Here is a 17,202-nt window from a genome sequence, read left to right as displayed (position 1 = left end):
CTACTCAGACTGGTTGTGAGGTCACAGGAAGTAGACCGATCTGTTAGGAGGGACTGCAAGTCTTTATTGACATTAGTCGTATGGGGTTGTGTAATAGAATAACACAGCTATTCTGTTAGGCCATCTGATGCCGTTGGTTTCTGTTGTCGGAACTGTTTGTGGTTTTTTTGGACCATATAAAAGGCCTGGGAAAAAGACAACGCTTTCAGGAATTTATACACAGTTCAGTTGCATCATGTTTTGGAAATTCAATGATCATTAAAATACATTTATTATTCCTCATTTTATTTCCCTTTGTGTTTGGCCGTTGTCATTGGAATTCTCATGTCATGGAAAAGTCGTGGAATTTTTTTTACGTTTCTAAACTTTCTGATGGGCTAGATTAAATATTCAACCATCAAATAATTTCAGATTGTTGAACATTTCATCTAGCCTATCAGAGGGCACGTTTTGCCACATTGCTTATGACACCACAATCTTGGATTCTAGTCTGATCAAAAACCACCTTCTGAGGCCCAGATTTTAATTTTGGAAACATTTTTATATTTAGGAAAACAGTTAACTTCCTGCATTACTACAAATGTTTCCATAGGCAGAGAAACAGAATGAGTTTCATCGCTAATCTCATGCTAATTTTATTCTATACATTTTGCCATGGGGCAGAGAGAAAAATGTGCTGTTGTAAAGCTAATCTCATGCTTTTCTACACTTTTTGCTATGAGGCTGAAAGAAGAGGTTGCCGTCTTAAAGCTCATTTACGACACTGCAACACATTTTACTATGGTTTTGTGATGTGTTCATGTACTATTAGATTCTTGCGTTGGGGGTTCCCTGAAGATCGGGGCCCCAGGGCACGTGCCCGGTCTGTAATCTGGCCCTGTTGCTATGTCAGGGGTTCCCTGAAGATCGGGGCCCCAGGGCACGTGCCCGGTCTGTAATCTGGCCCTGTTGCTATGTCAGGGGTTCCCTGAAGATCGGGGCCCCAGGGCACGTGCCCGGTCTGTAATCTGGCCCTGTTGCTATGTCAGGGGTTCCCTGAAGATCGGGGCCCCAGGGCACGTGCCCGGTCTGTAATCTGGCCCTGTTGCTATGTCAGGGGTTCCCTGAAGATCGGGGCCCCAGGGCACGTGCCCGGTCTGTAATCTGGCCCTGTTGCTATGTCAGGGGTTCCCTGAAGATCGGGGCCCCAGGGCACGTGCCCGGTCTGTAATCTGGCCCTGTTGCTATGTCAGGGGTTCCCTGAAGATCGGGGCCCCAGGGCACTTGCCCGGTCTGTAATCTGGCCCTGTTGCTATGTCAGGGGTTCCCTGAAGATCGGGGCCCCAGGGCACTTGCCCGGTCTGTAATCTGGCCCTGTTGCTATGTCAGGGGTTCCCTGAAGATCGGGGCCCCAGGGCACGTGCCCGGTCTGTAATCTGGCCCTGTTGCTATGTCAGGGGTTCCCTGAAGATCGGGGCCCCAGGGCACGTGCCCGGTCTGTAATCTGGCCCTGTTGCTATGTCAGGGGTTCCCTGAAGATCGGGGCCCCAGGGCACGTGCCCGGTCTGTAATCTGGCCCTGTTGCTATGTCAGGGGTTCCCTGAAGATCGGGGCCCCAGGGCACGTGCCCGGTCTGTAATCTGGCCCTGTTGCTATGTCAGGGGTTCCCTGAAGATCGGGGCCCCAGGGCACTTGCCCGGTCTGTAATCTGGCCCTGTTGCTATGTCAGGGGTTCCCTGAAGATCGGGGCCCCAGGGCACGTGCCCGGTCTGTAATCTGGCCCTGTTGCTATGTCAGGGGTTCCCTGAAGATCGGGGCCCCAGGGCACGTGCCCGGTCTGTAATCTGGCCCTGTTGCTATGTCAGGGGTTCCCTGAAGATCGGGGCCCCAGGGCACGTGCCCGGTCTGTAATCTGGCCCTGTTGCTATGTCAGGGGTTCCCTGAAGATCGGGGCCCCAGGGCACGTGCCCGGTCTGTAATCTGGCCCTGTTGCTATGTCAGGGGTTCCCTGAAGATCGGGGCCCCAGGGCACGTGCCCGGTCTGTAATCTGGCCCTGTTGCTATGTCAGGGGTTCCCTGAAGATCGGGGCCCCAGGGCACGTGCCCGGTCTGTAATCTGGCCCTGTTGCTATGTCAGGGGTTTCCCAAACTTTTTCTGCAAACAACCGCAATTTGACGTTAGAAAATGAAGAGGACCCCACTTGGAAAAATGATAATCCCTAATTAACGCGGTGTTCATATTCACTATATTGTAGGTGCCGCACGTTTGCCCTGACACATAAATTAGTGCATTCTAATAGTGTAAAATACCCTTACCTGACACTAAAAAGGTTTTTATTCTATAACTAATTTGAAGAAAAACAAGTTCCTAATTTGTTTGATAAGATTAGTTTCTCAGAGGACCCCACATGGGCTGTTCTCCCTCCGGCCAAAACCCAATCACAAGGCATATAGTTGTTCTCCCTCCGGCCAAAACCCAATCACAAGGCATATAGCTGTTCCCCCTCCGGCCAAAACCCAATCACAAGGCATATAGCTGTTCCCCCTCCGGCCAAAACCCAATCACAAGGCATATAGCTGTTCCCCCTCCGGCCAAAACCCAATCACAAGGCATATAGCTGTTCCCCCTCCGGCCAAAACCCAATCACAAGGCATATAGCTGTTCCCCCTCCGGCCAAAACCCAATCACAAGGCATATAGCTGTTCTCCCTCAAGCCAAAACCCAATCACAAGGCATATAGCTGTTCTCCCTCCGGCCAAAACCCAATCACAAGGCATATAGCTGTTCTCCCTCCGGCCAAAACCCAATCACAAGGCATATAGCTGTTCCCCCTCCGGCCAAAACCCAATCACAAGGCATATAGCTGTTCTCCCTCAAGCCAAAACCCAATCACAAGGCATATAGCTGTTCTCCCTCCGACCAAAACCCAATCACAAGGCATATAGCTGTTCTCCCTCAAGCCAAAACCCAATCACAAGGCATATAGCTGTTCTCCCTCAAGCCAAAACCCAATCACAAGGCATATAGCTGTTCCCCCTCAAGCCAAAACCCAATCACAAGGCATATAGCAGTGCTCCCTCCGGCCAAAACCCAATCACAAGGCATATAGCTTTTCTCCCTCCAGCCAAAACCCAATCACAAGGCATATAGCTGTTCTCCCTCCGGCCAAAACCCAATCACAAGGCATATAGCTGTTCTCCCTCAAGCCAAAACCCAATCACAAGGCATATAGCTGTTCTCCCTCCGGCCAAAACCCAATCACAAGGCATATAGCTGTTCCCCCTCTAGCCACAGTCAGAACACACATAATTAACGTGGATCCTGGTATCTCAGGATGACTCTGGCCACTTCAGAAACAGTGAGGTCCAATTCCATCATTGTATCCATAGTGATGGAATGAGGAGCTCCTTCTTACAAGAGAACATAGACGACAGGTTGGAATGAGTGTCTGATTGCCAACATGAAAACCTGTTACACACCAGACCTGGTGTTTTAAATACTAATCAAAATAATTTCATATACTTTATCTGTGCTTGATTGAGCTAGCCTGTTGCATTGAAAACCATTAGAGAAGTGTTGACAGCACTTCCTGCCAGACACTCCAGACGGTCTAAGAGCGTGGCCAAACCCGGCACGTTGATTTCATCCGTGAGTTCCAATAATTACTGAAATGGGGAGTCGTATGTCGGACAGCGGAGATGACGGTGTACTTAACCTTCAAAACGTCTATCCGTTTTCACAAACAAAATGTTCAGATGATTTTGAACTTTTGGACGGGCCCACTTGAAACGTTAGCCAATTAGAAGAGGACATGCGCCCGGACCAGTGACCAGTGTACTGGTTCTCATTTGGTGTCCGTTCTCATCTGATCTGTTTGGACGCCCGAAAGCAAACCCTGCAAGTATTTAAACCCAAGTCTTTTACAACCCCCTAAAGATCAAACTAGGCAGTACCTCATGTAAATTAGGGACACAGATTCTCATGTCCTCTGTGTTAGCCAGACCCTTTGCTACCAGAATGGTGTTGAGTGAAAGGGGCTGTTGCCTGAAAGGTGCTGTTGACTGAAAGGTGCTGTTGAGTGAAAGGTGCTGTTGACTGAAAGGTGCTGTTGACTGAAAGGTGCTGTTGACTGAAAGGTGCTGTTGACTGAAAGGTGCTGTTGACTGAAAGGTGCTGTTGACTGAAAGGAGCTGTTGACTGAAAGGTGCTGTTGACTGAAAGGAGCTGTTGACTGAAAGGTGCTGTTGACTGAAAGGTGCTGTTGACTGAGCGGTGCTGTTGACTGAAAGGTGCTGTTGACTGAGCGGTGCTGTTGACTGAAAGGTGCTGTTGACTGAAAGGTGCTGTTGAGTGAAAGGTGCTGTTGACTGAAAGGTGCTGTTGACTGAAAGGTGCTGTTGAGTGAAAGGTGCTGTTGACTGAAAGGTGCTGTTGACTGAAAGGTGCTGTTGAGTGAAAGGTGCTGTTGACTGAAAGGTGCTGTTGACTGAAAGGTGCTGTTGACTGAAAGGTGCTGTTGAGTGAAAGGTGCTGTTGACTGAAAGGTGCTGTTGACTGAAAGGTGCTGTTGACTGAAAGGTGCTGTTGACTGAAAGGTGCTGTTGAGTAATAAGAAAAGCTTATGACCAAGGTGTGTCTGGAATGCCTGCAGGCTGAGTAAACATTAACCTAGATCAAATATTTATTATGTAAACGATGACTGCCGAAGCACGCACCGACAAGGACACAAACACACGTCTTAGTGCACAATATGTGTCACGTACACTCCCTCTACGGCCTCTAGTCTTCAGCTTTACAGACTGAATAGAGCCCAAAGTCTTCAGCTTTACAGACTGAATAGAGACCTAAGTTTTCAGCTTTACAGACTGAATAGAGCTCTAAGTCTTCAGCTTTACAGACTGAATAGAGCCCTAAGTCTTCAGCTTTACAGACTGAATAGAGACCCTTAAATATGTGGAAAACACTAAACAGTGTGAGCACAAGAGATGCAGAAGACCAGGGATTCATCAGGACCAACAATGAGAACACATTAACTCTGGGGTACAATTACTCCTAGCAATTCATGCAACAGAACTTTATACATTTTTTATTTAATCTTTATTTAACAAGGCAAGTCAGTTAAGAACAAATTCTTATTTACAATGACGGCCTACTGGGGAACAGTGGGGTTAACTGCCTTGTTCAGGGGGCAGAACGACAGATTTTTTTTTACCTTGTCAGCTCGGGGATTCGAACTAGCAACATTTCGGTTACTGGCCCAATGCTCTAACCACTAGGCTACCTGCCGCCAAATATCTGTCATCTAAAATATTATATTATATCAACTGAACATACAACATAGGACACTACACAAAAACAAGTCTATGCAACATAAATGTGTTAGCTACATACTTTATTTACAAAATAATACAAGGTCCTTATTTTCTTTAGTGAAGTAAAAGTAAAAGTTGGCAAACATATAAATAGTAAAGTAAAGTACAGATACCTTCAAAAACGTCTTATGTAGTACTTTAAAGTATTATTACTTAAGTACTTTACACCACTGGATGGCGGTACAGGTGAGGCTGTCAACTCCTTTAGGGACACTGTGTGAATTTATACAGGTGTGTCAGAATCCGTTGAGTCTGTGCCATACAGCCACCACCTTCTCAGGGTGAGACATGCTGTCCCTCCACTGCTCCGCTGCTTCCTGTGTCGGGCTGTCGAAGCCAAGGTGAACCTGTAGAAGCAGTTATGAAAGTTATGGAACTGGCCTAATCTTAGAACTCAATTTAGGACCTTCTCGCCTGTGCATCAGTCAGCCCAGCTGGTATTTAAGACCTGCTGGTCTGTGCATCAGTCAGCCCAGCTGGTATTTAAGACCTGCTGGTCTGTGCATCAGTCAGCCCAGCTGGTATTTAAGACCTGCTGGTCTGCGCATCAGTCAGCCCAGCTGGTATTTAAGACCTGCTGGCCTGTGCATCAGTCAGCCCAGCTGGTATTTAAGACCTGCTGGTCTGTGCATCAGTCAGCCCAGCTGGTATTTAAGACCTGCTGGCCTTTGCATCAGTCAGCCCAGCTGGTATTTAAGACCAGCTGGTCTGTGCATCAGTCAGTTCTTGAGAGAGTAACACCTTTTGTTGGCTCTCGTTATTTAAGTTCTGAAACAAAGCCTTTTATGTGTGTTTTTCCCTGTTTCCTTTAGATCAGGTTTCTATTGACTCACTATCCTTAATCAGTGTGGGGTTTTCCCTGTTTCCTTTAAAATGTGGTTTCTATTGACTCTCTATCCTTAATCAGTGTGGGGTTTTCTGTTTCCTTTAGATCAGGTTTCTATTGACTCTCTATCCTTAATCAGTGTGGAGTTTTCTGTTTCCTTTAGATCAGGTTTCTATTGACTCACTATCCTTAATCAGTGTGGAGTTTTCTGTTTCCTTTAGATCAGGTTTCTATTGACTCACTATCCTTAATCAGTGTGGAGTTTTCTGTTTCCTTTAGATCAGGTTTCTATTGACTCACTATCCTTAATCAGTGTGTTTTTCCCTGTTTCCTTTAAATGTGGTTTCTATTGTTGTGGGATTTTCTTCTCCCTTCCCTAGCCACATTTAGTCGGCACATTTCCTAGTTGCTTGTCAACTTTCAGTGGAGGCCCTCATGGGTGTCTTTCAGTACCCCTTTCTGTTTTGGTTGTCAAAGTGTTTTGTTGGTTAGTTCCCTTTGTTTTGAGCAACATTTTGAGTTTGTCTTGTTGGGAACGTGCGTGTCAAATCCACAACGGCTCCAGGCATTACACCTGAAGCAGACATTTGCAATTGGCTGCACGAAGTCGCATTGAGAGAAATCCTTATGTAGCCTTGTAATCCACACCTTGATTAGGCTGATAGAAATGATGAAATATTCATATATTATTTTTGTTTTATTGATTTTTCAATTTCAATGTCATTAATTCTATATAGCCTACACTTTCTCGTTCTAAACTTCTAGCTCAAGTGAGACGGGTGTGGCTTCATGACAATGATCACAAGAGCAACTGCTCACCGATATTGACATCTCCGACACCGCCAAAACATCTAATCAAATCAAAGTTTATTTGTCACGTGCGCGGAATACAACAGGTGTAGTAGACCTTACAGTGAAATGCTTACTTACAGGCTCTAACCAATAGTGCAAAAAAAGGTATTAGGTGAACAATAGGTAGGTAAAGAAATAAAACAACAGTAAAAAGACAGGCTATATACAGTAGCGAGGCTATAAAAGTAGCGAGGCTACATACAGACAACGATCAGCTATGCAGGTGTCGGCTATCGCCGGTTAATGCTTGATCTGATTAAATCTAGGGGCTCTATTTCATCTGGAAAGCTGAAGCGTTACAGATTCCGCGATAGAAACGTAAAGGTAATTTCAGATTGCAGAGTTTACCATGAATGCAGTCTCTGCTAAAGTTGGAATATTGCCTTTAAATTTCAATCGTGCTGTAAAGCTGAACTTCCGCTATTTGGATTGAATAGAGCAACTAGGGCCTTCGTCTCACCTGTCCTAGGTAGCGTTTCCGTCTGACATGACTGCGGCTGTAGAATTTGACTGACAGCAGGAAGTCCTGGTCCAGAGATAAGGGGAAGTAGAAAGACTCAGTCCAGGTCAGCTGACCTCCGGAAGACTTCAGGGCGTGAGTCTTCTTCTTCATCACCACCCTGCCCGGCAGGTGCATCTCTATCTTCACAAAGAACGCTGGTTGATGGACAAGGGAAGCACAAGGGGAAATGGTTACTTAGTAGACTGTGTGTATACAACTGGCAGATTTTAAAATGGTTCCAGGTTGAAGCTCTCTAACTCACCCTAAACCTAACCTTAACCAATTTTCGAACCGGTTAAATATCCACATCCTGTTCATTAAAACACATTTTCTCTGTTACAAAGAATGACATACACTATATATACAAAAGTATGTGGACACTCCTTCAATTAGTGGATTTGGCCCGTTTCAGCCACACATGTTACTGACAGGTGTATAAAATCGAGCACACAGCCATGCAATCTCCATAGACAAACATTGGTAGTAGACTGGCCTCACTGAAGAGCTCAGTGACTTTCAATATGGCTTTCCAACAAGTCAGTTTGTCAAATTTCTGCCCTGTGAAGTGGAAATTTCTAGGAGCAACAACGGCTCAGCCGCGAAGTGGTAGGCCACACAAGCTCAAAGAACGGGACCGACAAGTGCTGAAACACTTAGGGTGTAGAAATCGTCTGTCCTCGGTTGCAACACTCACTACCGAGTTCCAAACTGCCTCTGGAAGCAACGTCAGCACAAAAACTGTTCGTCGGGGGCTTCATGAGATGGGTTTCCATGGCCGAGCAGCCGCACACAAGCATAAGATCACCATGTGCAATGCCAACTGTTGGCTGGAGTGGTGTAAAGGTTGCCCCCATTGGATTCTGGAGCAGTGGAAACTTGTTCTCTGGAGTGATGAATCACACTTCACCATCTGGTAGTCCGACGGACTAATCTAGGTTTGGCGGATGCCAGGAGAACGCTACCTGCCCCAATACATAATGCTAAATGTCATTTGGTGTAGGAGGAATAATGGTCTGGGGCTGTTTTTCATGGTTTGGGCCCCTCAGTTCCAGAAAAGGGAAATCTTAACACTACAGCATACAATGACATTCTAGACAATTCTGTGCTTCAAACGTTATGGCAACAGTTTGGGGAAGGTCCTTTCCTGTTTCAGCATGACAATGCCCCGGTGCACAAAGCGAGGTCCATACAGAACTGGTTTGACGATATCGGTGTAGAAGAAGTTGACAGGCCTGCACAGAGCCCTGACCTCAACCCCATACTTTTGGTCATATAGGGTACTTCTTCCTATTAGTACATATAATACATGTTGGGATCAGACTATGTAGACCCCTACCCTGGCTGAGTGGAACAGGGAGGTTATAACAGATATATAACAGACTATGTAGACCCCTACCCTGGCTGAGTGGAACAGGGAGGTTATAACAGATATATAACAGACTATGTAGACCCCTACCCTGAATGAGTGGAGCTGGGAGGTTATAACAGATATATAACATACTATGTAGACCCCTACCCTGGCTGAGTGGAGCTGGGAGGTTATAACAGATATATAACATACTATGTAGACCCCTACCCTGGCTGAGTGGAGCTGGGAGGTTATAACAGATATATAACATACTATGTAGACCCCTACCCTGGCTGAGTGGAACAGGAAGGTTATAACAGGTATATATCAGACTATGTAGACCCCTACCCTGGCTGAGTGGAGCTGGGAGGTTATAACAGATATATAACATACTATGTAGACCCCTACCCTGGCTGAGTGGAACAAGAAGGTTATAACAGGTATATATCAGACTATGTAGACCCCTACCCTGGTTGAGTGGAGATGGGAGGTTATAACAGATATATAACCGACTATGTAGACCCCTACCCTGGCTGAGTGGAACAGGGAGGTTATAACAGGTATATATCAGACTATGTAGACCCCTACCCTGACTGAGTGGAGCTGGGAGGTTATAACAGATATATAACCGACTATGTAGACCCCTACCCTGGCTGAGTGGAACAGGAAGGTTATAACAGGTATATAACCAACTAAGTAGACCCCCTACCCTGGCTGAGTGGAACAGGGAGGTTATAACAGACTATGTAGACCCCTACTCTGGCTGAGTGGAGCAGGGAGGTTATAACAGATATATAACAGACTATGTAGACCCCTACCCTGGCTGAGTGGAGCAGGGAGGTTATAACAGATATATAACAGACTATGTAGACCCCTACCCTGGCTGAGTGGAACAGGGAGGTTATAACAGACTATGTAGACCCCTACCCTGGCTGAGTGGAACAGGAAGGTTATAACAGATATATAACAGACTCTGTAGACCCCTACCCTGGCTGAGTGGAACAGGGAGGTTATAACAGACTATGTAGACCCCTACCCTGGCTGAGTGGAACAGGAAGGTTATAACAGATATATAACAGACTATGTAGACCCCTACCCTGGCTGAGTGGAACAGGGAGGTTATAACAGACTATGTAGACCCCTACCCTGGCTGAGTGGAACAGGAAGGTTATAACAGATATATAACAGACTATGTAGACCCCCTACCCTGGCTGAGTGGAGCTGGGAGGTTATAACAGATATATTACAGACTATGTCGACCCCTACCCTGGCTGAGTGGAACAGGGAGGTTATAACAGATATATAACAGATTATGTAGACCCCTACCCTGGCTGAGTGGAACAGGAAGGTTATAACAGATATATAACAGACTCTGTAGACCCCTACCCTGGCTGAGTGGAACAGGGAGGTTATAACATATATATAACAGACTATGTAGACCCCTACCCTGGCTGAGTGGAACAGGGAGGTTATAACAGACTATGTAGACCCCTACCCTGGCTGAGTGGAACAGGGAGGTTATAACAGATATATAACCGACTATGTAGACCCCTACCCTGGCTGAGTGGAGCTGGGAGGTTATAACAGATATATAACAGACTATGTAGACCCCTACCCTGGCTGAGTGGAGCAGGGAGGTTATAACAGATATATAACAGACTATGTAGACCCCTACCCTGGCTGAGTGGAACAGGGAGGTTATAACAGACTCTGTAGACCCCTACCCTGGCTGAGTGGAACAGGAAGGTTATAACAGATGTATAACAGACTATGTAGACCCCTACCCTGGCTGAGTGGAACAGGGAGGTTATAACAGATATATAACAGACTATGTAGACCCCTACCCTGGCTGAGTGGAACAGGGAGGTTATAACAGATATATAACAGACTATGTAGAACCCTACCCTGGCTGAGTGGAACAGGGAGGTTATAACAGACTATGTAGACCCCTACCCTGGCTGAGTGGAACAGGAAGGTTATAACAGATATATAACAGACTATGTAGACCCCTACCCTGGCTGAGTGGAGCTGGGAGGTTATAACAGATATATTACAGACTATGTAGACCCCTACCCTGGCTGAGTGGAACAGGGAGGTTATAACAGATATATAACAGACTATGTAGACCCCTACCCTGGCTGAGTGGAGCAGGGAGGTTATAACAGATATATAACAGACTATGTAGACCCCTACCCTGGCTGAGTGGAACAGGGAGCTTATAACAGATATATAACAGACTATGTAGACCCCTACCCTGGCTGAGTGGAACAGGGAGGTTATAACAGATATATATCAGACTATGTAGACCCCTACCCTGGCTGAGTGGAGCAGGGAGGTTATAACAGATATATATCAGACTATGTAGACCCCTACCCTGGCTGAGTGGAACAGGGAGGTTATAACAGATATATATCAGACTATGTAGACCCCTACCCTGGCTGAGTGGAGCTGGGAGGTTCTGGGCAGCGAGGACCTGCAGTTGGATACGTCCGTTAACAGGCTGGAAACAGGTGGCCAGGTGCAGCTCAGCGTGACACACCTGGAGAAGGAGTGAGAACATCAGACGCTGGAGACAGTAGGTACACGTTTCTACAGTTCAAAACAAATTCTACCAACTTCATGTTGCTGAACATACTGGTCCCTCTCCCAGATGGCTGTACTTGGTTAGGTAGCTACAGTGCCTTCAGGAACTATTCACACCCACTGGCCTTCACACGCTACCCCATCAAGTGGAATTATATCTACAAATTAATACAAATAAAAGGCTGAAATGTCTTGAGTCAATAAGTATTTAACCCCTTTTGTTATGGCAAGCCTAAATAAGTTCAGGAGTAAACATTTGCTTAACAAGTCAAATAATAAGTCCCATGGACTCACACTGTGTGCAATAATAATGAAGATGATTTTTGAATGACTACCTCATCTCTGTACTCCACACACACAATTAACTGTATGGTCCTTCAGTCAAGCAGTGAATTTCAAACACAGATTCAACCACAAAGACCAGGGAGGTTTTCCAATGCCTCACAAATAGGGGCACCTACTGGTAGATTTTTTTTAAAATAGACATTGAATATCCCTTTGAGCATGGTGAAGTTATTAATTATGCTTTGTATGGTGTATCAATGCACCCAGTCACTACAAAGATACAGGCCTAACTCAGTTGAGAGGAAGGAAACAGCTCAGGGATTTCACCATGAGGCCAATGGTGACTTTAAAACAGTTACAGAGTTGAATGGCTGTGATAGGAGAAAACTGAGGATAGATCAACAACATCTAGTTACTCCACAATACTAACCTAAATGACGAAAGTAAAAAAAAAAAAAAAATGTGGCAAAGAAATGTACTTTATGTCCTGAATACGGGCGGCAGGGTAGCCTAGTGGTTAGAGCGTTGGACTAGTAACCGAAAGGTTGCAAGTTCAAATCCCCGAGCTGACAAGGTACAAATCTGTCGTTCTGCCCCTGAACAGGCAGTTAACCCACTGTTCCTAGGCCGTCATTGAAAATAAGAATTTGTTCTTAAATGACTTGCCTAGTTAAATAAAGGTAAAATAAAAAAATACAAAGCATTATGTTTGGGGAAAATCCAACACGACACATCACTGAGTACCACTCTCCATATTTTATTTTATTTATTTAACCAGGCAAGTCAGTTAAGAACAAATTCTTACTTTACAATGACGGCCTACCCCGGCCAAACCCTCTGCTAACCCGGACGACGCTAGACCAATTTTGCGCAGCCCTATGGGACTCCCGATCACGGCCGGTTGGTATACAGCCCGGGATCGAACCAGGGTCTGTAGTGATGCCTCTAGCACTGAGGTGCAGTGCCTTAGACCGCTGCGCCACTCGGGAGCCCTTATGACCAGTCAGAATAGCAATTCTATGTATTTTTTCTTTAATGAGTCTGACCCGAAGGATATACTGCTCTTAGAACATTGGACGAGTAACCGAAAGGTTGCTAGATCGAATCCTCGAGCTGGCAAGGTAAAAATCTCTAGTTCTGCCCCTGAGCAAGGCAGTTGACCCACTGTTCCCCAGGTGCCGAAGACGTGGATGTCGATTAAGGCAGCCCCCCTGCACCTCTCTGATTGAGGGGTTGGGTTAAATGCGGAAGTCACAGTTCAGTTGAAGGTATTCAGTTGTACAACTGACAAGGTATCCCCCTTTCCCTTTCCCTTTCCTCCCAAACCAGGCCCAAATCCCCATAATTCGTATGAGGAGGAGACGCCGTTCCAGGGGTCGAAGAGCTGTAGACCACACTACCAACCAAGAGAGTTTGTATCTATATTCTTCATAGCCTTCTATTTACCACCACAAAATGATGCTGGCACTAACACCACACTCAACGAGCTGTTTCTGGCCAGAAGTAAACAAGAAAAAGTTCATTCAGAGGCGCCGTCCTAGTGGCCGTGGACTTTAATGCAGGGAAACTGAAATCTGTCTGACCTCATTTTTACCAGTATGTTTACCTGTGCAACTAGAGGTGAAAAAAAACACTAGATGACCTTTACTCCACACACAGAGATGCATACAAAGCTCTCACTCGCCCTCCATTTGGCAAATCTTATTTTTGTTTTTATTATAAAACATTCTTTACCCCTTTTTCGTGGTATCCAATTGGTAGTTAAAGTCTCGTCCCATCGCTGCAACTCACGTACGGACTCGGGAGAGGCAAAGGTCAAACGCCGCGCGTCCTCCGAAACTCAACTCAGGCAAGCCGCACTACTTCTTGACATAATGCCCAGAAGACAGCCGCACCAATGTGTCAGAAGAAACCCCGTATACCTGGCGCCCGTGTCAGCGTGCACTGCGCCCAGCCCGCCACTGGAGTCACTATTTAACCCTCTCCTAACCCGGACGACGCTGGGCCAATTGTGCGCCGCCTCATTGGTCTCCCGGATGCCGCCGGCTGCGACAGAGCCTGGACTCGAACCAAGATCTCTAGTGGCACAGCTAGCACTGCGATGCAGTGCCTTAGACCACAGCGCAACTCGGGAGGCCCTTCCATTTGGCAAATCTGACCATAACTCTATCCTCCTGATTCCTGCTTACAAGCACAAAACTGAAACAGGAAGTACCAGTGACACGCTCGACACAGAAGTGGTCCAATGAAGCGGACGCTAAGCTACAGGACTGTTTCGCTAGCACACAAGGAGCAGGACAGTAAAGGCTACAATTCTTTCAAGGAGCAGGACAGTAAAGGCTAGAACTCTTTCATGAAACAGGACAGTAAAGGCTAGAACTCTTTCAAGGAGCGGGACAGTAAAGGCTAGAACTCTTTCAAGAAACAGGACAGTAAAGGCTAGAACTCTTTCATGAAACAGGACAGTAAAGGCTAAAACTCTTTCATGAAACAGGACAGTAAAGGCTAAAACTCTTTCATGAAACAGGACAGTAAAGGCTAGAACTCTTTCATGAAACAGGACAGTAAAGGCTACAACTCTTTCATGAAACAGGACAGTAAAGGCTACAACTCTTTCAAGGAGCGGGACAGTAAAGGCTAGAACTCTTTCATGAAACAGGACAGTAAAGGCTAGAACTCTTTCATGAAACAGGACAGTAAAGGCTACAACTCTTTCATGAAACAGGACAGTAAAGGCTAGAACTCTTTCAAGGAGCGGGACAGTAAAGGCTAGAACTCTTTCAAGAAACAGGAGAGTAAAGGCTACAACTCTTTCAAGAAACAGGACAGTAAAGGCTAGAACTCTTTCAAGAAACAGGACAGTAAAGGCTACAACTCTTTCAAGAAACAGGACAGTAAAGGCTAGAACTCTTTCAAGAAACAGGACAGTAAAGGCTACAACTCTTTCAAGAAACAGGACAGTAAAGGCTAGAACTCTTTCAAGAAACAGGACAGTAAAGGCTAGAACTCTTTCATGAAACAGGACAGTAAAGGCTAGAACTCTTTCAAGGAGCGGGACAGTAAAGGCTAGAACTCTTTCATGAAACAGGACAGTAAAGGCTAGAACTCTTTCATGAAACAGGACAGTAAAGGCTACAACTCTTTCATGAAACAGGACAGTAAAGGCTAGAACTCTTTCAAGAAACAGGACAGTAAAGGCTACAACTCTTTCAAGAAACAGGACAGTAAAGGCTAGAACTCTTTCAAGAAACAGGACAGTAAAGGCTACAACTCTTTCAAGAAACAGGACAGTAAAGGCTAGAACTCTTTCAAGAAACAGGACAGTAAAGGCTAGAACTCTTTCAAGAAACAGGACAGTAAAGGCTAGAACTCTTTCAAGAAACAGGACAGTAAAGGCTAGAACTCTTTCATGAAACAGGACAGTAAAGGCTAGAACTCTTTCAAGAAACAGGACAGTAAAGGCTAGAACTCTTTCAAGAAACAGGACAGTAAAGGCTAGAACTCTTTCATGAAACAGGACAGTAAAGGCTAGAACTCTTTCAAGAAACAGGACAGTAAAGGCTAGAACTCTTTCAAGAAACAGGACAGTAAAGGCTAGAACTCTTTCAAGAAACAGGACAGTAAAGGCTAGAACTCTTTCAAGGAGCAGGACAGTAAAGGCTAGAACTCTTTCAAGAAACAGGACAGTAAAGGCTAGAACTCTTTCAAGAAACAGGACAGTAAAGGCTAGAACTCTTTCAAGAAACAGGACAGTAAAGGCTAAAACTATTTCAAGGAGCAGGACAGTAAAGGCTAGAACTCTTTCAAGAAACAGGACAGTAAAGGCTAGAACTCTTTCAAGAAACAGGACAGTAAAGGCTAGAACTCTTTCAAGAAACAGGACAGTAAAGGCTAGAACTCTTTCAAGAAACAGGACAGTAAAGGCTAGAACTCTTTCAAGAAACAGGACAGTAAAGGCTAGAACTCTTTCAAGAAACAGGACAGTAAAGGCTAAAACTCTTTCATGAAACAGGACAGTAAAGGCTACAACTCTTTCAAGAAACAGGACAGTAAAGGCTACAACTCTTTCATGAAACAGGACAGTAAAGGCTACAACTCTTTCAAGGAGCGGGACAGTAAAGGCTAGAACTCTTTCATGAAACAGGACAGTAAAGGCTACAACTCTTTCAAGGAGCAGGACAGTAAAGGCTAGAACTCTTTCATGAAACAGGACAGTAAAGGCTACAACTCTTTCAAGGAGCAGGACAGTAAAGGCTAGAACTCTTTCATGAAACAGGACAGTAAAGGCTACAACTCTTTCATGAAACAGGACAGTAAAGGCTAGAACTCTTTCATGAAACAGGACAGTAAAGGCTAGAACTCTTTCAAGAAACAGGACAGTAAAGGCTAGAACTCTTTCAAGAAACAGGACAGTAAAGGCTACAACTCTTTCAAGAAACAGGACAGTAAAGGCTAGAACTCTTTCATGAAACAGGACAGTAAAGGCTACAACTCTTTCAAGAAACAGGACAGTAAAGGCTAGAACTCTTTCATGAAACAGGACAGTAAAGGCTACAACTCTTTCATGAAACAGGACAGTAAAGGCTAGAACTCTTTCATGAAACAGGACAGTAAAGGCTACAACTCTTTCAAGGAGCGGGACAGTAAAGGCTAGAACTCTTTCATGAAACAGGACAGTAAAGGCTACAACTCTTTCATGAAACAGGACAGTAAAGGCTACAACTCTTTCATGAAACAGGACAGTAAAGGCTAGAACTCTTTCATGAAACAGGACAGTAAAGGCTAGAACTCTTTCATGAAACAGGACAGTAAAGGCTAGAACTCTTTCATGAAACAGGACAGTAAAGGCTACAAATCTTTCAAGGAGCAGGACAGTAAAGGCTACAACTCTTTCATGAAACAGGACAGTAAAGGCTACAACTCTTTCAAGGAGCAGGACAGTAAAGGCTACAACTCTTTCAAGGAGCAGGACAGTAAAGGCTAGAACTCTTTCATGAAACAGGATAGTAAAGGCTACAACTCTTTCAAGGAGCAGGACAGTAAAGGCTAGAACTCTTTCATGAAACAGGACAGTAAAGGCTACAACTCTTTCATGAAACAGGACAGTAAAGGCTACAACTCTTTCAAGGAGCAGGACAGTAAAGGCTACAACTCTTTCATGAAACATGACAGTAAAGGCTACAACTCTTTCAAGGAGCAGGACAGTAAAGGCTACAACTCTTTCATGAAACAGGACAGTAAAGGCTAGAACTCTTTCATGAAACAGGAAAGTAAAGGCTAGAACTCTTTCATGAAACAGGACAGTAAAGGCTAGAACTCTTTCATGAAACAGGACAGTAAAGGCTAGAACTCTTTCAAGGAGCAGGACAGTAAAGGCTACAACTCTTTCAAGAAACAGGACAGTAAAGGCTAGAACTCTTTCATGAAACAGGACAGTAAAGGCTACAACTCTTT

The 17,202-nt window shown here is 45.1% G+C and overlaps 1 protein-coding gene across 1 annotated transcript; it reads right to left on the bottom strand.

Annotated features, from left to right (window-relative positions):
• Positions 1-5,206: 5,206 nt before the first annotated feature.
• On the bottom strand, positions 5,207-11,577 carry LOC120042453 (tandem C2 domains nuclear protein-like). Its single transcript, XM_038987292.1, has 3 exons — positions 11,314-11,577; positions 7,491-7,687; positions 5,207-5,699 (listed from the first exon to the last, which is right to left on the bottom strand). Exons 1-3 carry the CDS (start codon positions 11,438-11,440, stop codon positions 5,589-5,591), a joined length of 435 nt encoding a protein of 144 aa, XP_038843220.1. The 5' UTR covers positions 11,441-11,577; the 3' UTR covers positions 5,207-5,588.
• Positions 11,578-17,202: the final 5,625 nt, after the last annotated feature.

Source organism: Salvelinus namaycush, unplaced genomic scaffold, assembly GCF_016432855.1.
Source record: "Salvelinus namaycush isolate Seneca unplaced genomic scaffold, SaNama_1.0 Scaffold690, whole genome shotgun sequence".
Taxonomy (NCBI): domain Eukaryota; kingdom Metazoa; phylum Chordata; class Actinopteri; order Salmoniformes; family Salmonidae; genus Salvelinus; species Salvelinus namaycush.
This window is presented reverse-complemented; position numbering and strand designations above follow the sequence as displayed.

Coding starts and splice junctions, on each gene's coding strand:
- LOC120042453 (XM_038987292.1), bottom strand. CDS start 11,440: ATGTTCTCACTCCTTCTCCAGGTGTGTCACGCTGAGCTGCACCTGGCC. Junction 7,688..11,313: donor CCCAGCTCCACTCAGCCAGG/GTAGGGGTCTAC, acceptor TCCATCAACCAG/CGTTCTTTGTGAAGATAGAG. Junction 5,700..7,490: donor GGAAACGCTACCTAGGACAG/GTGAGACGAAGG, acceptor CTGCTTCTACAG/GTTCACCTTGGCTTCGACAG.